Source organism: Pseudozyma hubeiensis, assembly GCF_000403515.1.
Source record: "Pseudozyma hubeiensis SY62 DNA, scaffold: PHS22, whole genome shotgun sequence".
Classification (NCBI taxonomy): domain Eukaryota; kingdom Fungi; phylum Basidiomycota; class Ustilaginomycetes; order Ustilaginales; family Ustilaginaceae; genus Pseudozyma; species Pseudozyma hubeiensis.
The window spans coordinates 310,003-332,541 of record NW_012133804.1 but is presented as its reverse complement, the minus strand read 5'-3'; the positions used below and the strand labels follow the sequence as shown (position 1 = coordinate 332,541).

The 22,539-nt window shown below is 57.6% G+C and overlaps 10 protein-coding genes and 1 non-coding gene across 11 annotated transcripts; 6 read left to right on the top strand and 5 right to left on the bottom strand.

The window, feature by feature from the left end:
- Window positions 1-371: 371 nt before the first annotated feature.
- On the bottom strand, window positions 372-2,393 carry PHSY_002269 (phenylalanine ammonia-lyase; the record flags this gene model as incomplete). The annotated part of the gene is made up of 2 exons (XM_012332893.1): window positions 372-443; window positions 1,971-2,393. 2 exons carry the CDS (start codon window positions 2,391-2,393, stop codon window positions 372-374), a joined length of 495 nt encoding a protein of 164 aa, XP_012188283.1.
- A 413-nt stretch (window positions 2,394-2,806) lies between these two features.
- Window positions 2,807-3,427, bottom strand: PHSY_002268 (hypothetical protein; the record flags this gene model as incomplete). Its single annotated transcript, XM_012332892.1, has 1 exon — window positions 2,807-3,427. The coding sequence occupies one exon, from the start codon at window positions 3,425-3,427 to the stop codon at window positions 2,807-2,809; it is 621 nt and encodes a 206-aa protein (XP_012188282.1).
- Window positions 3,428-3,914: 487 nt separating this feature from the next.
- Window positions 3,915-5,121, bottom strand: PHSY_002267 (hypothetical protein; the record flags this gene model as incomplete). The annotated part of the gene is made up of 3 exons (XM_012332891.1): window positions 3,915-4,542; window positions 4,640-4,740; window positions 4,879-5,121. 3 exons carry the CDS (start codon window positions 5,119-5,121, stop codon window positions 3,915-3,917), a joined length of 972 nt encoding a protein of 323 aa, XP_012188281.1.
- A 1,040-nt stretch (window positions 5,122-6,161) lies between these two features.
- PHSY_002266 (arginase) lies at window positions 6,162-8,894 on the top strand (the record flags this gene model as incomplete). Its single annotated transcript, XM_012332890.1, has 2 exons — window positions 6,162-6,379; window positions 8,591-8,894. The coding sequence occupies 2 exons, from the start codon at window positions 6,162-6,164 to the stop codon at window positions 8,892-8,894; spliced, it is 522 nt and encodes a 173-aa protein (XP_012188280.1).
- Window positions 8,895-9,345: 451 nt separating this feature from the next.
- PHSY_002265 (sensor histidine kinase/response regulator) lies at window positions 9,346-13,905 on the top strand (the record flags this gene model as incomplete). Its single annotated transcript, XM_012332889.1, has 1 exon — window positions 9,346-13,905. One exon carries the CDS (start codon window positions 9,346-9,348, stop codon window positions 13,903-13,905), a length of 4,560 nt encoding a protein of 1,519 aa, XP_012188279.1.
- A 340-nt stretch (window positions 13,906-14,245) lies between these two features.
- PHSY_002264 (chorismate mutase) lies at window positions 14,246-15,094 on the bottom strand (the record flags this gene model as incomplete). The annotated part of the gene is made up of 1 exon (XM_012332888.1): window positions 14,246-15,094. The coding sequence occupies one exon, from the start codon at window positions 15,092-15,094 to the stop codon at window positions 14,246-14,248; it is 849 nt and encodes a 282-aa protein (XP_012188278.1).
- An 875-nt stretch (window positions 15,095-15,969) lies between these two features.
- On the top strand, window positions 15,970-17,022 carry PHSY_002263 (hypothetical protein; the record flags this gene model as incomplete). The annotated part of the gene is made up of 3 exons (XM_012332887.1): window positions 15,970-15,995; window positions 16,083-16,316; window positions 16,722-17,022. 3 exons carry the CDS (start codon window positions 15,970-15,972, stop codon window positions 17,020-17,022), a joined length of 561 nt encoding a protein of 186 aa, XP_012188277.1.
- A 111-nt stretch (window positions 17,023-17,133) lies between these two features.
- Window positions 17,134-18,108, bottom strand: PHSY_002262 (nucleosome assembly protein; the record flags this gene model as incomplete). The annotated part of the gene is made up of 1 exon (XM_012332886.1): window positions 17,134-18,108. One exon carries the CDS (start codon window positions 18,106-18,108, stop codon window positions 17,134-17,136), a length of 975 nt encoding a protein of 324 aa, XP_012188276.1.
- A 226-nt stretch (window positions 18,109-18,334) lies between these two features.
- On the top strand, window positions 18,335-18,449 carry PHSY_007598. The gene has a single exon. It is a non-coding gene; the product is annotated as a tRNA-Phe (tRNA).
- Window positions 18,450-18,705: 256 nt separating this feature from the next.
- Window positions 18,706-20,709, top strand: PHSY_002261 (histone deacetylase complex protein; the record flags this gene model as incomplete). The annotated part of the gene is made up of 1 exon (XM_012332885.1): window positions 18,706-20,709. One exon carries the CDS (start codon window positions 18,706-18,708, stop codon window positions 20,707-20,709), a length of 2,004 nt encoding a protein of 667 aa, XP_012188275.1.
- A 117-nt stretch (window positions 20,710-20,826) lies between these two features.
- On the top strand, window positions 20,827-22,515 carry PHSY_002260 (likely histone deacetylase; the record flags this gene model as incomplete). The annotated part of the gene is made up of 1 exon (XM_012332884.1): window positions 20,827-22,515. The coding sequence occupies one exon, from the start codon at window positions 20,827-20,829 to the stop codon at window positions 22,513-22,515; it is 1,689 nt and encodes a 562-aa protein (XP_012188274.1).
- Window positions 22,516-22,539: the final 24 nt, after the last annotated feature.

The window sequence follows — 22,539 nt, the reverse complement described above, 5'->3', positions numbered from 1 at the left end:
GGCAGCTCACAGCGGGCCTGGAGCGCGTAGCAACATCAGAATGGCGGTATTCAGGTGCAGCTAGCACGGCATGCAGTAAGTTTCTGCGAGTTACATTACGCTGCGTCTTTTTTTGTTGCAACGCGTGTTCAGGGTTTTGATCGTCAGGGATCTCACTCGTTGTGCACCCGGACGATACCTCGTTTAGGGTCCTTGAGTGCTCTGCTGCCCGCTCAACAGTGAAACAGCGGTTGGAGTTGCCGTGCTTGGTAGCGCATTGTCGTGGCTTCTATCTGTGGTGCGCTGCATTCCACGAGTCACCTGTACGCAGTGTTCGAACAGACCTTCTAGAACACGAGATGCTTGCCTGCAGATGCGATCGTCCATCATCGTCAGTCAGACAGCGCGCAGCGGTAACGACGACGGAACCGCAGCAATTTCAGCGCTCGGTCTTTCAACTTTCCCTGTAGAAAGAGAAAGTGGACGACGAAAATGCGGATCGAAAAAGCTACACCGACCAACTGGACGCCCGCAGCAAGGGCCGACCATAAATGCTCGACTCAACGACGGCATGTGAACAACGACGCCAGCTACGCCTACACCAGATTCCATGCCAAGCCGAAGCACAGTCGTTCGCTGACCAGAGCTCGCGAGACAGACGGACTAGATGAGCCACGATACTTCGAGGAGGAAACGTGCGATATCAGAGAAGCTAGCGAAGCTCGCGACACACGCTTCGATCGCTTGCTCAGAAATAGATCCCTACTGTCAACTTTCCATGCTCTTCTCGAGAACGGCTGCCACTGACCTGCCATCATAGAATTTGCAGTCGAAAGCTGCGAGGTGCCAGGAACCATCGTGCCAGCCGACACAACTGCTGAAAGAGGGTCGCCGCGGCCTGTCGAAACAGGGGCCGACAGGAAACCTTGGAGCTGTGCACAGCCGCAGCGCGTAAAGATTGCCGAGCTCACAAGTTCGAAATCGAGGCCCCGCCATTCCCGAAGCACAGAAACAAGGGCATGGAATCGAACGTCTCATCCATCGACTGCTAAGCGCAATGCACGAGTCGGCCCTGTGTTGCAATCTCTACTGGTGCAACACCTCTGTAGGCGTCGTCCAAGGGTCAAAGCCCAAGCTGAATCAGTGAGTGGGCTAAGAGGGTTCGGTGCGGGTGCCTGACTTCTCGCCGTGTGTGCGTGCTCTCTCTGCTTCTTGCGCGCGTGGGCTTCGGCGGCCTCGCTTCCCGCATGCTCGTCTTGGCCAACACCACGAAGCACCTTCAAGTTGCTGTTTAACAAATCTGGCGGATCTTGCCAGCCAGCCAGCCAAGACGGCATGGATTTGTATTTTCTCAGCCATTCAAACGCCTGTCGCGTGAACTGAAATGCAGCCACGCATGGATGCAGCAGCCGATTACAGATGAAACAACACCTGAAAACCAAAGTCTGAATTGAAATCCGTTGGCCACCCCTGTCGTTCAAATGGTCAGGCTCGAGCCGATTTCAAAAGGAAAAGAAAAGTTGATTTCACTGCTGCTGAGTGCATGTCGTCTGATTTCGCCTTCTCGGGACTCTGTCGTTAAAATTGTTCACTCGAGTTGGTGGAATTTGAAACTTGATCTCTCGTGTGCCCTGTGCTCATCCTCGAGAAAGCCCACACAACCTTTTCCAATTTGGCTGGCTGGCTGGCTGGCTTAGATGGTCGGCCAGCTCGCGCGAGGACCAGCTGGAAAATCAAATCACATCAGGCCACACAGCACGACAGCACAGCAGCACATCCTCAAACCGACACTCAAACACACACACACACACACACACGCACACACACAATTACACCTGAGAGAAAGACCCTCCTCACACACTGAAAGCCCAAAAGTTATTGCGCGGCGCGAGCGCAGCACAGCATAGCACGGCACAGCACAGCACGGCGCACCAGAGCAATCCGCCGAGTGGGTCTCTGCTATCTCTCTTCTTTACTCCACAAACCATCACCTCGACCATCATCAACACCCAACGTCCATCCTTGATCACCCGCTTTGCACGTCTTCTCCTCGTCGTCACTGTCAGCACCGTCTGCCTACACTGCTCTTCGACGTCTCGATTCGCCGTTCGATCACCGATCTCAGCGCAGTTCACGCATCTCGATTGTCGGTGCATCCTCGCTATCGACGACCAGACTGCACTCACCTGATCGCCTGCTGCCTTTTGCCAACCTTGGAAGAAGCAGTTCAAAGTGTCATCTGCATCGGTACTGAGGATCCCTCTCGCACCTTCGCCTTTCCACTCTTCGATCTGCAACCCGTAGCCTGATTCGCTGATTCCCGTGTCAATCGCATCGTTCTCGGACTCTTTCTCCCCGCACACCACATACACATCACACACGACCATGTCTGAACTTCGCCGAAAGCTCGTCATCGTAGGCGACGGTGCCTGTGGTAAGACTTGTCTTCTTATCGTCTTTTCCAAGGTAAGTTGACACCATCGTGCCTCGCTACGGTGCAATGCCAGCAGTCGTGTCCCGTCGTCGGACGATACGCTCGCATCAGCGCCGATCAGTCAGCCATCGACTGGTCAATCACAGCGCATCAGCTTGCCTTCGCCTGCGCATCAGCAGCACTGCATGCGACACGGCAGGGACACGTCAATGGCCGACACCATGGCATGCACACACATATTGCGCACTTGTTTCTCTCGTATATCGGATCACATCCGCTGACCTTTGCATTACCTTCCTCTATCTCACGCTCGTTTTCGCACGCTCTCCTTCGGCATTTCCGCCCACCGCGTCTCTGCTCACCTGTGCCTCCTGCCTGCGCATCCGACTCTCCTCAATCGCCGCATCGCCGCATCGTTCCCCGTAGGGTACTTTCCCCGAGGTCTACGTCCCCACCGTCTTTGAAAACTACGTCGCCGATGTCGAGGTCGACGGTCGCCATGTAGAGCTCGCGCTTTGGGATACCGCTGGTCAGGAAGACTACGACCGTCTGCGTCCACTCTCGTACCCGGATTCGCACGTCATCCTCATCTGCTTTGCCGTCGACTCGCCCGACTCGCTCGACAACGTGCAGGAAAAGTGGATCTCCGAGGTGCTCCACTTTTGCCAGAACCTGCCCATCATCCTCGTCGGGTGCAAGAAGGATCTGCGACACGACCCCAAGATTGTCGACGAGCTGCGAAAGACGAGCCAGCGTCCCGTCTCTGCCGAGGAAGGTATGGCCGTCGCTCAGAAGATCGGCGCCGTCCGCTACCTCGAGTGCTCCGCCAAGACGGGCGAGGGCGTGCGCGAGGTGTTTGAGCACGCCACCCGTGCAGCGTTGGTCCAAAGAAGCCGTGGCTCCAAGAGGAAAGGATGCACCGTTCTCTAAGCAGTCGTCTTTTTTCTTGTGCAGCGCGGCACAGCTGGCTCTGCGTGGATGCAAGACACCCCAAACACGACGGCGCACGTCCATGCAACGCCTCACATTTGATATCCCTGCTGCCCTCTGCATTGCGCGCAACATGATGACACGCGAAGGCGCGGTCACCACATGGCCCTCTGTTCACGACTTACTGGTTTTCCGCTCCTCGCCGCTAGTGTTGCTCTCTTGGCTGTGTCTCCTTTTCTTTCCCTCCATTAATGACATGAATATCATTTTGCCTCGATGGGTATGTGACGTCTGCACAGGAGGTGAGGTTCATGAGAAAGATGTAACTCAGAGCAGCACGCGCTCGAGACTCGTGGAGGGGCGCGTGTTGGGTTGTGAGGCAGAAGGCTGCGTAGTCGACAGGATGGAGGTGTGCGTGTGGACGGGTGATCTTGCGCTCAAGGAGATCATCGAACAAGGAAAGGTCTGGGGGTTACGTTCTGCTGGTGGAACGAGATGCGGTAGATCTAGACATGTGATTGCGAAGAAAGGGAAGCAGAGAGGGATTGTCCGAGGATGTTTGAGGAAAAAGTTACATGAGAAGTGCTAGAGCTGCAGGGAGCAGGAGTGCTGCTAGTACGGTGGTGGAAGTGAAGATGGACGTGACTGAGGAAGGGGCGCTCGAGGTCTGCTGGGTGGTCGAGTTGGTGGGCTCCTGCAACTGGGTTACTGTCAGCAGCGCTACTCTGCCGTCCTGCACCGGTTGGCCGGGCAACGCGATCTCTGGGTGATTTATCCCTTCGCTGGTAGCGTTCAACAGCACACCCGCTGGAATCCACTCCACCTCGGTCTTCCATACGAAACCCTTGTAGCTCGTGGTCCTGTTCATCGTCGCGTTACCCACGATGTAGTCTCGACCACGATTGTACCCGTCCCGCTGGATCATGTGTCCCAGAGCGGCGGATTCCTCCATGGATGCAGCGATGAAGATGGCTCCGGAGAAGGCCGCGGTGCCGTTCTGGAGGAACCAGCGGAAGTGGTTGTCGCCCTCGATGGATTCCTTGCAGGTACCGAAGGTGGGGTCGCCGTAGTTCCAGCGAAGGACGCCGTTGCCTCCGCCGTAGTTGCCCTGTTCGCGGATGCCGAACCCGTCGCCGAGGTTGGCGTACTGGTTGGAGCCGTTGACGTTGCCCAGACAAGAGACGCCAAAGTTGATCGAGCTGCAAAGGGCACAAAGCGAGGTTGTGGGAGAAAAGGGTTCGAGGTCAGATCTTTTGATGGTTCGAGCAAAACGATGATGTGTTTGACGAAACTCACGTGGCATAGCGAAGGAAGCCTTCAGGACAAAGGACCTGAGCGGAAGAATTCGACGAGATGATCGCATTGATCGGTTCACCCGGTGTACCGTCCAGCCAGATCTGTAGCAGCAGAATGTGGGTTGAGAGCGGCAAACGAGGAGACAAAATGAAAAGAAGCGCACGTTCGTCAGACATGTGGGTCAGTCACAAAGAACATGAAGTTGCCATCTCGGTGGGTTCATCTCCACAAAAACGTACCGTGAGCATGCTTCCATTTGTGCCGTTGTTGGGGTTGAAGTAACCCTGCTGCGGTAGCGGGTTCATCCTCGAGGTGTTGTAGCGCTGAGTGCATTGTCGAAACACCGCGCTGCCGTCGACATCGGTGAATTCCTCGGCACGACGATCGAGCGGTAGGGAGGAGAGCGCGGCTGGCGAGGCGAGAGCTGCGGAGACGAGCAGCGTGCAGAGCACTAGCAGATGCAGCGCGATCCTCGCCATCATGTCGAGTTCGCTGCAGGAGGGCGGCGCGCGCGCGATCGGTACCGAGGTTGTCCTGGCTACGGCGGCGGGTTGGATGGAGGAGGTGGAGAAGGGCGTGTGATCCGTGGTCGATTGCGAAGCGGTCGGGAGCTTCCGACGCCTATCGATGCCGATCGGATCTGCCGCCGCGTCTAGTGTGTAGGAATCGAGCGTCGACCGACAGCCTGTCCTGTGATTGTATCACGGATCCGAGTCGACGTCCTTGCCCAGCAATGTGGCTGCTACGAATGATCCAGGGCCAGGGCGCTTCCGATGGTCTTGGGTCAAACCTTGATGTGGCAAACGATCTAGATCAAGTCGTGAAGACGAGGACGAAACTCTGCTACGTGTGTGACTGTATGGTGCTGCCTCTGAGCTGGAGTTGATTTGTGCTTGTGCTTGTGTGTGGCGATTGAGCAGAAGTGTGCGTTTTGATATTGTCGTCAAGATCACAAATCGTAATCCTCCGACAAGGATTCTTACGGATAAGCGCACACCAAGCCAGCGGAAGCACAAGGCCGAAAGTGACAAACTTGGCGAGGTGGAGTTCCAAATGATTTCTGCCGTACCCTGACTCTGCCAAGCCGGAAGATTTGTGATCCCTCTCGAGGAGATTTTCAAAGCAACACTCCCGCACTCGCTCACACTTTGCTCGCCGAGAGAAGGGTCGCATGCCGAGGGTTTGGCTCTAGACACTTTTTGTCAGCAGCTGCCATTGCGTCGACAACACGTTATAGCTCCATCGAGAGGAAGACGCCGTTTGTTCTTCTGCCTTGCCGCGACCCAAGAATGTCGACCACACTCTCTTTCTCGTCCTGCAGAGGGAGAGACTGCTCGGCTGCGATGCTATTGCTGCGCGCTGAGATCATTCTCATGCCGACGCGCGTAGAGCGAATTGTGTGCAAACGGCAGCAAGTCGACCTAACACCTTGTCATCCTCGGCGAAAAGACGTACGGCAGGTGCAGAGATTGGCATAGCAACAATTCTCCCGCACGGAACAAAGAGGAGGAAGGAGCTTCTGATGCGGAGGTTCACGGCGAAGGCCAACGCCGTTCCGGACGAGGGGCGTGTTTCTAGACCTGGTTCTGGACCTTGGTGGGAAGTCTACTGTACCAAGAGACCGGTCAACAGATCTGCGTCGGCCATCGAGCCCACCGAGGGCATGCCTGCATTCGGCATCTCTTCCGACCTCCTGATGAATGGAGACCAGCTCAAGCGCGGTCTCTCGAAGGGAATAAGGTTGGGAAGCAGAGGTGGAGCGGAGTTGATCCGATGCGCCACCAGAAATACTGCATATCTGCAGGCCGCCCCTACGCAGCCAAAGCGGGAAGGATGCTAAATCCGAACCAGGTTCTAGGCTCGGCCCATTTTTTCGACCGCTTTTGTTTGGTGAAAGCAATTAAGTGACCGACGATGGCCGCAGCGATCTCCTCCTCTGCTATGGCGATCGCACGACGGTAGGAAGCGGACTGGAGGAACGGGCCAATGGCCAACGTGGGCAAGAGAAAGCAAGCGTCTTTGGCACCACACCTTGGTCGAAGAAGGGGTGTGCTACTCTGTGCCTCGGCGCGGAAGAAAAAATCCGGTACGGCATGCCGTAAGCGAGCTTTGGAGGCTGCCGACAAATCAAGAGATCGGCGGGCTTGGACGCGCCGTGCTCTGTCCGCTCGAGCCCATTTTCAGTGGTAACTTAGCTATTTCTGCAGATGCGAGTTGGTTTTGGAGATGATGAGCACGCTAGACACGTCTCGAGTGAGGTCTTGCTGTTCGCGCGCTCGTGTCAAAGTCGCGGAAGACACTTCGGGATTGCAGCGAAGCCAAGGCCACGAGACGCCCGCCGCCCGCGCTGTTCCGTCGATCTTGGCGTAGAAGGATGATCTATGGCTAACGAGCTGTTCCTGGCTGGGCTTGGCCAGTTGCGAGCCATGCACAGTTTCCACAATGGATCCGAGCTGATCGACGTACAAAGTGCAGCATTCTCATCGTGGGGGAGGAGGTCAGGACTGCTGATGGCGAGATACAGCCAAGCCAATCGAGGAGCGTGTCACTTTCCCAAGCTCGTCTCGGACTGCATGAGTTATACCTTAGTGCAATTGGTGTCCAGCTCGGGCTCCGAGAAGAGCGCGGCAACAGCTTGCGAGCAAAGTGTCGCGTCCTGATTTTTGTTTCTCCGACAAAAGAAACCTCGCTACGAGGCACATTGGCTGTGTGTTGATTGACAGAGACATGGCGGGAGCTGGCTCTGACTGCTGCTGACACTGTGCCTCTCGATCTGCACCCTGCATTTTCCTCAACCTCGATGGCAACGGCCTTTTGCTGTTGCTCAGCCAATTTCTTCGCTTATGGAGGCCAGACGCCCACTTCAACTTGTTCTCGCTCAAAGAACTGGCTGGCACTCATGTCAGCTTTGGTCGAAGCGGTCGACAAGCTTACCACCCTCGTTCGACCCTATCCTGGCATGGCATGGCGTGGTCTTGCTCAATTCATCTGAGTCCTTGTTTGGTGTTGGCCTGACAAGGAGGATGTGAGCCAGGACTGCAGTCGCATGGAGCTTCCTGGTCGATGTGCGTGTCGGGCTTTTGGCTGATGCAGGAGCGCGTCTGACTGTCTGTTGACTGTCTGACGGCCTGAGAGGTGTGTGCATGTCCGGACAATTCAACTCCCGCCGTTCCCTGCCCTTTTCGGTGCTTTGGGACGCACGCTACAGATCACACACACACACACACACATCCACACAATGCGGTGGTCCGCAAAAGTGGCTGACTGGCCGGCTGCCAGTGTGTCCACTTTGGTCGGCTCGCTTCCATTTTATTGATATTTTGTTTTGTTTCCGAGGCTCCCTCCATCCCGCCCTGTCGCTCGTTCGTCGTGTGGCTGGCTGTCGGTGTATCCGTTCTCAAGATTCTCAATTGGCCATTCTCTGTGCGAGCGTTCCTCGGCCCTGTGTCTGTCTGTGCAAATTGCGGTGGTACAGCACAGCACGGCAAAGCACACGGGGCGTACCTTACCGTCTTGGAGCTTTCCTCTCGATTCGTGATTTCGTCGGGATCGTGGACGTGTGGCTCGCTCTGTTACACAATTCACACATCCGTGCCTGCTTTGCTGAGCCACCTTTTACGCAAGCGCCGCTCTCCAAGTCCAAGTCCAACTCCAACTCCTCGTCCTCATCCTCCTTCTTACTACAGTACCCCTCTGCGTCGTCGTTGGATCGCCTTGAGGCGTGCTTGCCATTACTGCTTCGTCAAGCTCACACTCAACCGGCCTCTTGGTTTACAATCTGATCTCCATCTCGACTCCAACTTCATCTCGACGAACGCCACGCTGCTATAGGTCGCGTTCCGTTCCGGTCTTCCCGCCGTGTTCCTCCTCAGACATCCTACCCGGTCAATCGTTCACCCTCGCATGCACCGCTCTCTTTGATCATCACCAACCATCTCGTTCTCGCCACAGGCATACCTGCCGTATCCGAACTGCATCACGGTTCGTCTCCAAAGGCCAGCACGCTCCGCACAAGATTCAGCGCCTTGTCTGCACACCACCTTGGCACGTCTCGTTTCGATTGCCTGACACCGTCACATCTCGCACATGGGTACTGTCTCGTTGTTCGTCTTCGCCTCATCTCACCGCTAGTGGACTCGACCAAGCCACAGCCCCCAAAACGGCTCACTTTCACCTCCTCGCCTTGCTGGTCGCCGTAGCCTGTTGGCATCAGGATCGGATCTTCGACGCACAAGTACGACACAAGCTGCTCTAACGGCTCAGCTGGCACAGACAACGATTGCAATCCCGCTGCCAGCAAATCCCATGCGGCAGCCCGTCTCTTGTTCGTCCATCATCTCCATCGTTTTGGACACATCCCTGCTCTGAACGACATCCAAACTACAATCCGGCACATGACTGCAACAGCATCAGATCTCTAGCTCCTTTCGCATCCCGTCAATCCACTCGCAACATCGAGCTCGCGCCTACGCCACCTCCATTGTCGAGTACGCTCCCTCGCAATCTGCGCCTACGGCCCTTCCGCCCTGCGCTTGCCGGCAAGTCATCATTGCTCAACTAGAGAGTAGGACGTCATCTCCTCAACATCCACGCGCATCGCCATGTCGTCGCCCCCCGACAGAGTCACGCAGGGGGCGCCTAAAGCGCCTCCGACACCCACCTCGTCCCACACCGCTGCCGCCACAGCAGCCGCCACAGCAGCCGCCATGCAGGCCACTCCGTCCTCGGTACGCTCCCCCACCGTCTCACAACCCTTCATCTACCCGATGCGATCTGCCGTCAGCATCAAACAGCCAAAAGCCGAAGTTCCTTCATCATCACAGCCGCCAGACCCGGCAATTCCCACCGCTCGCATCGCCTCGCGCCCAGCTTCCGCCGACAGCACCAAATCACCTCCCTCCAACCCAGACATCATCCACGAAGGACGCAATCGTCCAGAAGACGTAGACAAAGACGCAGATCGTGCCATGGCACAGATGAAGGTTCCAGGCAACGAGGACGTCGATCTTCGTGACCACCTCGAGCAGCTCACCACCACGCGCTTCGAGTACGTCAAAACCGACGAGGGTCACATGATCCTCACGGGCCGAGGAGGCAAGCTTGCACGCTGCGAGGACGAGCCCATCCACATCCCCGGTGCTGTCCAGTCTTTCGGCTGCATGGTCGTCGTGCGCATCTCGCCCGATGGCGAGATGATCGTCCGCCAGGCCTCCGAAAACTCGATCGACATCCTCGGTGTTTCGCCCTCGTACCTCTTCAGCCTACCTACCTTTCTCGACATTCTCGACGAGGACCAGGCCGACTTGCTCTGGGACAACATCGATTCGCTCGACCAGTCCAGCCAAGATCTCGCAGAGTCAGGTCCCACCGTCTTCCAGCTGCGCGGATACAACATGGCCGGCTATGATGAGCGCATCGCCCAAGGCTCGCAGCGATCGCGGTGGAACGCATGGTGCGGCGCTCATATTCCCGATCGCAGAAACGACGGCGAAGGCGAGCTCACGGTCGTACTCGAATTTGAGCTCGTCGACGATCTCGACAATCCCATCTCCACCTTTTCGCCACCCACAACCCCTCTCGACGATCGGGATCGCGAGTCCGGCAACGGCCCCGGCCTCGGCCTCGCCGCCGGTTGGAACAGACCTGCTGCCGCAGCCAGCTCGGGCGCAGAATCGCCTTCGATCAGCATTGGCACTCTCTACTCGAGCAGTAGCAGCTCCACCTCTGCCACTGCGCGCGACGCTGGCCCACGCCGCGGTCTCGAGGGCCTCGCCTACACGCCTTCACAAGATGAGCTCCGCGAATCCACGCACGCCGTACACAAGCCGCTCAAGGCGCTCTCGCGCATGCGTCGCAACGCCGAGATCAAATCGCAGACCCGCAGCCGTCGGCCTGCTGTGCTTCCCAGCGCTGGCGGGGGCGACGGCACTGGAGGCATGCTCGACTTGTTTGGCATCCTCAGTCAGGTCAATGACCAGCTCGCCGCGCAGAAGGACCTCAACGAATTCCTCAAGGTGCTCGTCGGCATCATCCGCGACATCACACTCTTCAGTCGAGTCATGATCTACCAGTTCGACGAGGCTTGGAACGGCCAGGTCGTATGCGAGCTTGTCGACTGGAACGATTCCCACGACCTCTATCGCGGTCTTCACTTTCCTGCCACCGACATTCCAGCTCAAGCTCGTGCGCTGTACAAGATCAACAAGGTCCGCCTCCTCTACGACCGCGACTCGCCCACCGCACGCATGGTATGCCGCGATCAGGCCGACCTCGACTTCCCCGTCGACATGACCCACGCCCTCATCCGCGCCATGTCGCCCATTCACATCAAATACCTCGCCAATATGGGCGTACGCTCCTCCATGTCGGTCTCCATCACCGCCTTCGGAGAGCTCTGGGGTCTCATCTCGCTTCACAACTACGGTGCGCACGGCAAGCGCGTCTCGTTCCCCATCCGACAACTGCTTCGCCTCATTGGCGAATCCGTCTCGAGCAACATTGAACGACTCAGCTACACGCGCAGGTTGTCGGCGCGCAAGTTGATCAACACGTTGCCCACCGATCAAAATCCGAGCGGTTACATCATCTCAAACGCCGAGGACCTCTTGACGCTCTTCGATGCCGACTACGGTGTCATTGCCGTCGGCAACGAGGCCAAGATCCTTGGACCCCTCAATGCTAGCCAGGAGGTGCTCGCGGTGACCGAGTATCTGAGGCTGAAGAAGTTTGAGCACCTCGTCACTTCGCAGGACGTGCGCCGCGATTTCCCCGATATGGTCCTGTCTACGGGCCTGCACGTCATCGCCGGTCTCTTGGTGGTGCCGCTGTCTGGCAGCGGTGTCGACTTCATCGCTTTCCTGCGCAAAGCGCAGCTGCGCCACGTCAACTGGGCTGGCAAGCCGTTCAAGGAGGGCAAGGAGGGCGACGCCGCGCTCGAGCCACGCAAATCGTTCAAGGTCTGGTCCGAGACCGTCGAGGGGACGTGCCGTGCCTGGAAGGATGAAGAGCTCGAAACCGCCTCGGTGCTCTGCCTCGTCTACGGAAAGTTCATCTCGGTCTGGCGTCAGCGTGAGCAAGCGCTTCACTACAACCAGCTCAACCGTCTGCTGCTCTCCAACGCGAGCCATGAGGTGCGCACACCGCTCAACCACATCATCAACTACCTCGAGCTGGCGCTCGACAGCAAGTTGGATGACGACACGCGCGAGAACCTCAGCAAATCCCACATTGCCTCCAAGAGTCTGCTGTTCGTCATCAACGACCTGCTCGATCTCACAAAGCAAGAGATCGGCAACGAGCTGCTTCTGCAGGAGCCGTTCGATCTGGCAGCAACGGTTCGCGAGGCGGTCGAGATGCATGAATGGGAGGCCAAGCGACGCAAGATTGACTTTTCCGTCTCGACCGATCCGGAGGTGTGCATGGTGCTCGGCGACAAAAATCGCGTTCGTCAGGTCATCACCAACACCGTCACCAACTCGGTCAAGTACACGCGAGAAGGCCAGATCACCGTGACGATGCGCAAACGCAGCGACGACGAACGCGAGGCGGACTTGCCTCCCGGCTGCGACATGGAGGTGGAGCTCGTGGTCGGCGATACGGGCGAAGGAATTCCGCAGGAGAAGCTTGAGGTCATCTTTAGGGAGTTTGAACAGGTCGAATCGGTGATTGCTCAGCCGGGTCGTCAGGATGCTTTGGAGCCCGAAGGAAGCGAGTCGAGTCTCGTGCGCACCGAACCTTCCGACGGCGGTCTCGGTCTTGGCCTGGCCATTGTAGCACGCGTCGTCAAAAACCTCGGTGGACAGCTGCGCGTCGATTCGCAAGTGGGCGAAGGGACCACATTCACCTACTACATCCCCTTCTGCTCTGCTGAGACTACCACGCCGACCGAGATGCCGGCCGTCGCGGGCAGTGGCGCCAGCGGCACGAAGCGCAGCAGCGATACTGTATCGATGCGCCGCTCGGCCTCGATCGGCAGTGGAAGTGCCAGCTCAGCGGGCAAGAGCGAGATCGACTCGCTCGTCGAAGCCATCCAGCAACCCGTGTTGCGCGATCAGGGCGTTATTGAAGATGCCACGCAGCAGAGGCGCAACGCAGATGGAACGTCCCCTATTTACAACGGTCCGAGGAATGTCGCGGCGGGTCCGCGCCCTGGTATTGCGAGTCAACGCACACGCTCTTTTGACAGCGGCTCACATTTCGTCGAGGGAAGCGGCATCCCCGTACGCTCGGTCAAAATCGATCCGCAGGCCCTCGATGTCAACGATCGTGCCGATCGTCGACCTCCCGCCACTTCCGCCTTCATGTCCAGCGCTACCACGCACGCAAGACCGGCTCGAAGCAGTCACACGAGCGACGCCGAGTCGTTCAAGGCCGAAGTCGAGCAACGTGCCCGCGAAAATGTCCCGACGCTGGATCAAGACACATTTCGGCTCAACGCTGGCAAGCTCCGGTCTGGACAGTCTGGCGCTGCCGCAACCACCACCGCCGCCTATGACAATGAATCATCCGATTCACCCGTCTCTCCAAGAACGGTGGCGAAGGACGACGCGTCTGCTTCACACACCGAAGCGACCACTCCCGAGTCTGACGACACGCAGAATGCCAATCACAAGGAAGCACGTCGTGGATCGTCGTCTTCGACGGCAGCACGGCGGAGGATGGCGGTGATGCGTGGACTGCACAAGGCACCAGGAGGACGTAGCGGAGAAAAGATTGCTCCTCTGCGCGTGCTCGTGGTGGAGGACGATCCGATCAACCGGATGATTCTCAAGAAGCGGCTCAGTATCGATGGACACACGACGTTGCTGGCGGTCAACGGCGAGGAGGGGGTGCGGCAGTTTGAGCAGGATGCCAAGGAGATCGATGTGATCCTGATGGATCTCCAGATGCCCATCTGCAACGGGCAGGAGGCGTGCATCCGTATCCGCGAGCTCGAGCGCAAGTGGGCTGAGGCCGGGGAGCGAGCCGATCGACCTGCTTCGCAGGTGTTGAACGGCCGTGTGCCCATCCTGGCGGTCTCTGCGACGCTGGTGCCGCAGATGCGCCAGGAGATGGTGGACATCGGCATGGACGGCTGGCTCTTGAAGCCGATCGACTTTGCGAGGCTGGGTGCGCTGTTGAAGGGGTTGCTGCATCCGGAGGATCGGGCGGCGAACCATTGGAGGCAGGGGTATGTGTGGGAGAAGGGCGGGTGGTTGTCGGAGCCTGCGCAGAGGGACGTCGTCGTGGCGGTCGGAGGTCAGGAGGTTAGCGAGCCAAGTGCGTAAGGGGGTGGTCCGCGGAAGCACCTGTAGCAGCATTGCGGAGTTCACTGAAATCTGCCCGGCTACCAGTGTGCATGCGATGCTCTTCTCTCTGGCTCTTTTCGTTCTCTCTTCCCTCTTTTTCCGTTCTCTCTCTTTCTCCTTATACCCTCTTTCTCTCTGTCTTTTCTCTCTTTCTCTCTCTCTCTCTCTCTTCTCTCGTTTCTTTCTCGCTCTCTTTCTCTCACATGTACTTGTTTCTCGTCTCTCTCTCTGGCTTATACACACATCGGATGGCATTTTAGGGGACTACAAAGGAATCAACAGCTTCTTTTCTCTGCGGCATAGAGTGCGAGTGACGCTTCTATGTGCAACTGGAACGCAGGCCTATGATGGTTTGGGTTTCGATGTGGGTGGTTATAGGTATCAGGTACGCACTGAACAGGGTCAACAGGTCGGAAGTGACGTTGCGTTGGTAGGGAGGATCTCCGGAGAAGGACGTTGAGAAGAGGTCGGTTTTCTGGGAGATGCGGGATAGGACGATCGATTCCTGCTTGTGATCTGTGAGTGCCGCAGAGATTTGAGCCGACTTGAAGGAAGGGGAAGAAGAGGTGTTGGTGAGGATGCGGCAGAAGGTTTCCGAAGAAGAGGTGAATTTCGAGAGGCCGATTGGATGACCGAGAAGTACACGTGCGGATGTGAGGTGCAAGAGAAGCGTATCGAGGTTGAGGAGGGAAGAGATGTCCGTCAAGGTGGTGTTGGGCGGAGGCAGGGTGTGAATTTGGGAGAGGAGGAAGTAGGAGATGCTCGTGGGATCGGCAGGTGTACGACCCGTAGACCAGATTCCGTCGACAGGCTGAGTCTGCGCATCGTGCGGGACAGCCGGTGTGACGTACCGAGTAGCCGGCGGGAACGGCGCGTCCGAACCAAACGCACGGCCGGAGGGAGTGGACAGCCATGCCTCGATCGACCGAGGTGCAGGGTACGGAGCGTTGATAAGCGCGGAGAGGATCAGCGAGCGTTCGTGAGGGAGGCTGACGCCGAAGGAGATGCGCGAGAGGTAGGTCTGGATGAGTGGCGTTTCGTAGTGCGCGAGCTGGGCGCGGAGGGTGGTGAGGTCGTCGACTGCCGGCTTGGATGGAGGAGAGGCAGCAGTGAGGCGGAGAGAGACGAGCAGCAGCACGAGGCTGTGGAGAGAGAGGAGCAGCTTCATTCTAGGAAAGCGGGTTCGAGGGGCGGAACGCAGGTGAGGAAGAAGAAGGAAGAGCGAACCTCGGCCAAGTATATGTACTACAACGAAGACGTACACGGTCTCCTCGTTTGGTGATCACCACAAGATTGACCTCAATATCGATCCAAGCTGAACCCACTTCACTTGTATGCGCGGTCCCTTTAGACCCACTTGCCTTGGTACGAAGAGACAGGGTCTCGTTCAACGCTAGAAAAGTGGTTTTAGCATAATCGAACTCGATTCGATGGTAGAATGCATTATGGCCCTAGCCGACGACGGTCGATCAATCCGACTCTACCTGATCAAGGGTTTTCCAAAAGCGATTGCCCGCAAGACGCCACCCAACGACATGATGCAGGATCGCGCAGCTTTGCACGGCACTCCTTCCGATGACCGATGCACACACGTCCAAGAGCGCGCGCCATATGCGCCGTAACTGCCTCTGTCTGACAGACACATCGGCGTCTTGCAAATCGACGCGTGATTTGTGCCAAGCCACACACACACTTGGTAAAGCGGTTATCTCCGCTCCGTGTTGCTGTTACGTACTTTTTGGGCATCGCGAGCCCGGAAAACCCTGGCAGCATGTTCTTCTCTCAACTTGTTACGTTCTTGCCTACCACCATCGACAGCCGGCTCCACACACACACGTTCGACGAGCAGCGAGCGAGATCTAAGTCCTCGACTCGGCACGTGGCTTCATTTATCCGGGGAGGCTCAAGTTGTTCGCACAGACAGGCAACTGGAGGGCTAGCTTCTCGACAACCATCAACAGCATTCACGATATGATACTTCGATAGCGCTTTCCAGCTTCAGCACCCCGCCCAACGTTCGGAAGTTAATCCTGCAGTCATAAGATGCCTGCCAACGCAGTCGCCGAAAAGTAAGTCCTCACATTCTACCTCGTCACCTTTGTTTTCTTTTGCTTCCGCAACAAACTCATCCATCCTCCTCGTTCCTCACCCTCCAGTGTGCTCGGAACGATCGGTACAGTGCTCTGGTCATTCCAACTAGTCCCGCAGATCATCAAGTCCTACCGAGCCAAGGACACTGACGGACTCTCGGCCTACCTCCTGCTCATCTGGGTCGCCGGCTCCATCCCACAAGGCACCTACCTCGTCGTCCAGAACATCAACATCCCGCTCATCATCCAACCGCAACTCTTCTCCACCTTTGCCATCATCGCTATGGCTCAATGTTGGCGGTACTCACACGGAGTTTCCACACGCAAATGCATCGTCGGTGCGGTAGCCACCGGGTTGATAGCGGGAGGATGCGAGGTCGGGTTCTACTTTTTGTGCAGGTTGGGCGAGAGTAGAGGTACGACTGCAGCGACAAAGACCATGGGAATCGTAGGAGCCGTGTTGATCGTGGTCGGGTTGGTTCCGCAGTACTACGAGATTTGGAGGTTGAAGGAGGTGAGGGGGATCAGTTTGTGGTTTTTGGCGATCGATTGTGCAGGTGGTGTGTTTAGTTTGTTGAGCTTGGTGTTCAAGAGCAGTTTCGATGGGATTGCTGCTGCAAAGTAAGTCCGAACCAGAACGGGGATGCGGATCGAAGGGCGTGATGATAGAGGCTAACGCATTTCGCTCTTTGCTTTTGGAAACAGCTACATCGGGATCGTCGTGCTCGAGCTAGGCATCTTTGCATGCTACCTCCTTCTCAACCCAAAAGCCGCGCGTCGAAGGCTCCGAGAACAGGAAACGTCTCCAGAAGAAATGCAGTCGAATCCAGCTACGGCGTTACCAGCATCAGCAGGAAGAGAGGCCGACCTCGAACAAGCAAACGACTCGCCGAGCACAGCCGTCAACACCCCAGACTGGTCCAGACACACAACACTAGAGGAAAAGTCAAAGCCCATCGATTCCACAGCACAGCCTATCAACTCCAACACAGCGATACCCGAGTGAAACGTGACCAAGCATACAACACATCCACACCTTCACAACTCTTCAGACCTTGCATAATAGCATTCACGGTTATACACTCGCACAGCCTGTGAAGAACGCTTCCCCCTCGCATCAACCCTCGTAACCCTGACTGATCAACCAGCGCTCAATGTCCTTCACAACGCCATCGTGCTTCTTGCCCTGAGCATCCATCACCGTCACCTTTCCCTCATGGTTGCTCGTGCTCGCACCACCGTTGGCCACGATGAGCGTGTTGAGCTTCGGATGCTTGCCGAACAAGGTCAGCGCCGAAGCGTCGTCGAGATCCGAGATCACCACGAGACCGGAGATGGCCGGTCTACCACCGAACATCCCCCCACCTCCGAAGAGTTTGCTCCAGAACGACGTCCCTCTTCCTCCTCCTCCACCTGTTCTGGTGGAGGTGGGTTCGATGTACGAGCTGACGATTTGACTCGTCGACTCTGGGTTGGAATCGGAGGTGTGATGGACGAACAGGACGGGTTGACGTTGCAAGTTGCTCAGCCTGATCTGTTCGTGCAGCTCGTCGGCGAGTCGAGCGGTGGTACTGTCTGATTTCGAGTGAGAGCCTGTGTCGCTGCCGTCGTTGCCAGGTAGCGCGAGGTTCATTTGAAGACAATCGTACCCTGCTTCGCGGAAATACCCAATCCAAGGAAACCACTTCTCCCGTTCACCCCCTCCCCCGCCAAAGTTGGACACCAGACTCTTGACCAACCCATTGCTAGAAGATTGCGAGGTGAGGAACACCAGCGTTACGGTCTGTCTTCGAGGTGCGGCAGGCGATGCTGGACGCAGCAGCGTGGATGATCCGTCGACCGAATTGCCATCACCTCTGTCCGACTCGAGAGGAGAGTGCACGGAAAAGCTTCGTGCTGCATCGTCGGTGGGGTTGCCGAGATAGTACCATCCGCTACCCGCTGCAACCAGTCCTCCGCCCAACGACTTGAGCGGCCATTGTCTGAAGGTCTGATCGGGACGAGTGTGAAAGCTTCGTGCGGTGTTGGGAACAACGGGAGTGACCGCGTGAATGCGAAATGCGGATGCGGCTGCTTGACTACGCAGCAGCATGTGCTGGCGGGTGATGAGCGAGGCTGACATCTTTGAAGTCGGAAGAGGGATGGAGGTAGGACCGAGGATGGATGGAGGTACAAGCCGATGCTGTTCATCCAGTAGACATGCCTCGTGCCATCACTGAGCACGGACGCAAGCCACAGAAATGTGGAGGCATAGACGAGGCATCAATCCGTCTCCTGATACAGTAGATTAACACCTGTACTTGCACTCCAAACAACTTGCTTCTTTAGCTCAGTTGGTACGAGCGTTCGACTGAAGATTTCAGTTCTTCGCATTTGGGACCCCCGTCCTATCCGCTATTCGAAAGGTCACCTGTTCGACCCAGGTAAGGAGCATTTCCTTTTTGGATTTTAATTCTGGGACTTTTTGCCCTAAGCTGCCTGTGAAAATGCACAAAGGCGAGAGAGGATCGACGTGACGTGCAGGCGCAGCCAATTTTGTCTTTCTGTCTCTTAACGCGTCGAAAGATCAACACTCGGATCATGCGCGGCAGCATGTCGTACAGCTAATCTTCATCATCATCATCATCATCATCATCACCATCACCATCACCATCACCGGCGTACACTACACGCATCGTCGACGACGGCTATGGTCTTCATCGTCAAGATACCCAACCGCTCGCGAGCTAATACCCCAGAAGCATCCAACACACCCTCCAACGAGTCGGTCCCACCGCTGCCCACCATGTCGCACCAGGCATTCCAGATGGATGTCGGACAGGCACCTCTGCCCGCACCAACTGCATCCGCTGGTATGGATGTTCCCGGTGCAGCATCGTCAAGCTTGCTACCTGTCACAAGCGCCGAAGCGAGCACACCTCCCACACAGCTTGGCGCAGAGCTCGATATCCTGCTGGCGCCCTCCGTGCTCAACCATAGATATGTACGCGGCGTCGATAAGAGCCTCATCGTAGAACGACCGGAGCGCATCCGTGCTGTCCTCCTCGGAATTGCGACCGCCATCGGAAAGACAACGTCAGACCGGCCACAGCAGCCGCCACTGCCGACACACACAACGCAGCACTCCCCCACCAAAGCTCCTATTCAACAGCAGAACGTATTCGATCTGTCCACGCCATCTCAATTGTCGGCCACTACGTCCGCTGCGACAGCGCAGCCAGCATCGGCAAACCATACTTCCGCTACTGAAGACGACGATCTCGTAGCGCGACTAAGCTCCCTCACTGTCCAGTCACAGTCGCTTCAGGTACAGCAGCCGGCTGTAACGGCACAGTTGCAAAAGTTCCGCGTCCTTCACTCGACAAGGTCCCTGCCGCTCGACCCACCTCATCCTGCCGTTGCTTTTGCGCATGCGCACTCGGACGAGCTCGTCACCGTTCTAGAAAGCGCCTACGACCAAGCCAAGCAGAAGCGACGAGATGCACGTGCAGCTTCCTCTATGCCGCCATCTGCAGCACTGCGATCTTCGCTCGACCCAGCTGATGCCAAGCCCGAACGCGAAACCACGCCTACCCCTGCATCCATCGCGTCTGACCCGTCACTGCAGCAGCAGGCGCAACCGGGCCCATCGCCCATATCGCCAGTGCGCACCTCTCACGCCGCTTACCTCGAATACCTTTGCAGTCGAGCGCCAAATCATCCACCGCTTTCACATCGTAAGCCAACACAATCGTCGCCAGCAAAGTCGATCCCCGAGGACAGCGAGGCGTACACTTCTAGCGATGGAGAGGGAGACGATGCCATGCATCTTTCCGAGGTGCCGGAGCACTTGCCTCAGGGTGACCTGTATCTCGCGGGTCCCGATGACCATGGTGGCCAGGACGGTGGATCGGGCCAGGCTATCCGTCATGCGATGGGTGCTTGCTGCGAGGCGGTGGACCGAGTCGTATCAGCGGCAGCAGCATCGACGGGGACCACATCATCGAAACCGTCGGTCCTTAGCGAGATTCACGTTGAAGACTCGGCTCACTCACCCAAACTTTCAGCTGATCCAGCTCCTGCCGCCAAGCGTGCATTTGTTCTGAGCCGACCACCCGGTCACCACTGCTCCGGCTCTACACCCCAAGGCTTCTGCTGGGTCAACAACGCCATCGTCGCTTCTGCCCACGCCTACCTCGAACACGCCATAGACCGCATCGTCATCTTCGACATCGACCTCCACCACGGCAACGGCACCCAGAACCTCGCCTGGCGCATCAACGCCGACGCCAACAAGCACGACGACCAGCGCGCCGAACGCATCTCCAGCCTGCGCGCTGCTGCGCTCGAGCGAGCGCGCCAAGCCCTCGTCGCAGCTGGTGGCAGCGGCCGTGCACACGCCAGCAGGCTCGCCAAAGTGGCGTTGACAGAGCAGGATGAGGCCGACGTGAGGAGGCAGGCGGGTCCGAGAGCGTTGAGGTTGTTCTACAGCTCGTTGCACGATATCGAGTCGTTCCCGTGCGAGGATGGAGATGCCAACATGATCAAGGATGCAAGCACGTGTGTCGAGGGCGCACACGGTCAGTGGATATGGAACGGTAAGTACTTTTTTGTGGGGGCCCGAATGCGGGACGTCAAGGATGAAGTAAGAAGCAAAATGGTAAAAGGTCTGAAGAAGGTCTGGCGTAGTTCGCTCGGCAGTCTTGTGACGTAAAGCTGTCTTCGAGTCCGCTGGAGCATCGCGGATGCGATGGTACCGGCCGACGTGATTGCGACATGAGGCGTTCCGAATCGGCGAGCATGGCAGAAATCTCAGGTATCGACGGAGCTTATGCTGACCACCGATACAAGTTGCTTCCCTTTTGCGATCGCAGTTCACCTGGACCACTATCGATCCGAATCCGACTTCCGCCGGCTCTACGACGAAAAGTACGCCATCCTCTTCCACAAAGCCGCGCGCTTCCTCTCCGCCACCTCCGCCACCGCCGAATCCACGCTCGTCCTCATCTCGGCTGGCTTTGATGCCTGCGCCTACGAGTACCCCGGCATGCAACGCCACGGCAAGCACGTCCCACCCTCGTTCTACCACACGTTTGCGCGCGATGCGGTGCGCTTTGCGGAATCGCACGCGGGCGGCAAACTCGTATCGGTGTTGGAGGGAGGATACAGCGATCGTGCGTTGTGCTCGGCTGCGTTGGCACATGTGACCGGGTTGGCGACGAGCGATGGTGCCGCTTCAGCGTCGACGACGGGTGCGGCGGGAGGGGAGGGCGAGGCTGAGTACTGGAAGTTGGAGAATCTGATCGCGGTGGAAAAGGTGGCCAAGAAGATGGCGGCACACGCCGCGGCTGCCGAGTCGGGTGGAGTGGGGAGTACGAACACGACGCCGAAGAGGAGACAGGCGGAGCTGGTACCGTGGTTGGCGTTGACGTCCAAGGTTTTCGCTGCGTTTGAACAGGCGTGTGGCAAGAGCAATGTTGTTGCTCTGGGTGCCACTGCTACGCCTCTGCGCGGTGCAGCGGCTGCAGCGTCCGCTAGAGCAGGCGGCGCCGCAAGCGCCATCAACAGTCCCGCCAACTTGGCCGCTGGAAGAGTCCTTCGTGACAGAGCACCGTTGAAGACCCGACAGGGTGCGTTTGACAGTGCCACGTCGACGCCGCAAGCGAGACGCGCTGCGAGCCCCACCAAGACTCCGACGAGGACAGCGGGCAGGAGGGATTCGCCCTCCAAGGCGAGGACGACAGGAAATCCGTTCGTCACGCCCGCGAAGAGCGAGTCGCGTCCGGAGGATGGGGATGTTTCGATGGCGGTGGATGGTGAGACGCCGACGAGGGGTGCGGCCGGAGAGGAGGTGTCGACGCCACCGCTGCCAGAACCGCCACAAGCCGAGAGCAAACATGTCGTCGTCGATACAAACCCGATCGTCCCAAACGTCCCACCTCTGGCCCCCGATGCCGTCCCCACCACCCCGTTGCCACCACCGTCCGTCCCCACAACCACCAACAGCATCACCTCCCCAAAACCCGGCACTACCTTCACCACCTCGGCATTCATCCCGACCTCATCGCCCGCCTTCTCCCCCGTCCCCCTCACCCTCGTCGACGCCATGTCTCCACCCTCCCGACGCATCGTCGACGTCAACACCGACGCCATCGTCACCAGCGACGTCGATCCTCTTGGGCTGGAGTTCTTGCGCAAACAGTCGTTCCAGTTCGCCAATGGTAGCCCGGCGGTGGCGGCGGTCAAGAAGGAGTTTGATGAGGGCGAAGAGGATGCGCCTGGATCGCCGGATCTGGGGATTGTGGGAGGGGGAAAGGAGAGCTACGAGGGGTATTTCCCGGTTATGCCCGGTGGGCTGGGTGATGCAGATAATGCGAGTTTGACGCGGGGTGAGCTGTCGGGTGATCAGCAGCAAGGGGTAGCGCAGAAGGATGGGTCCAGCACGAGTGTGGGCTCGTCCCTCTATCCACACTTGCCAAAATCATTCCCTCACACTCACACTCAACCGTCTCAGCAGTGAACACAATATCCGCGCACATTCTTC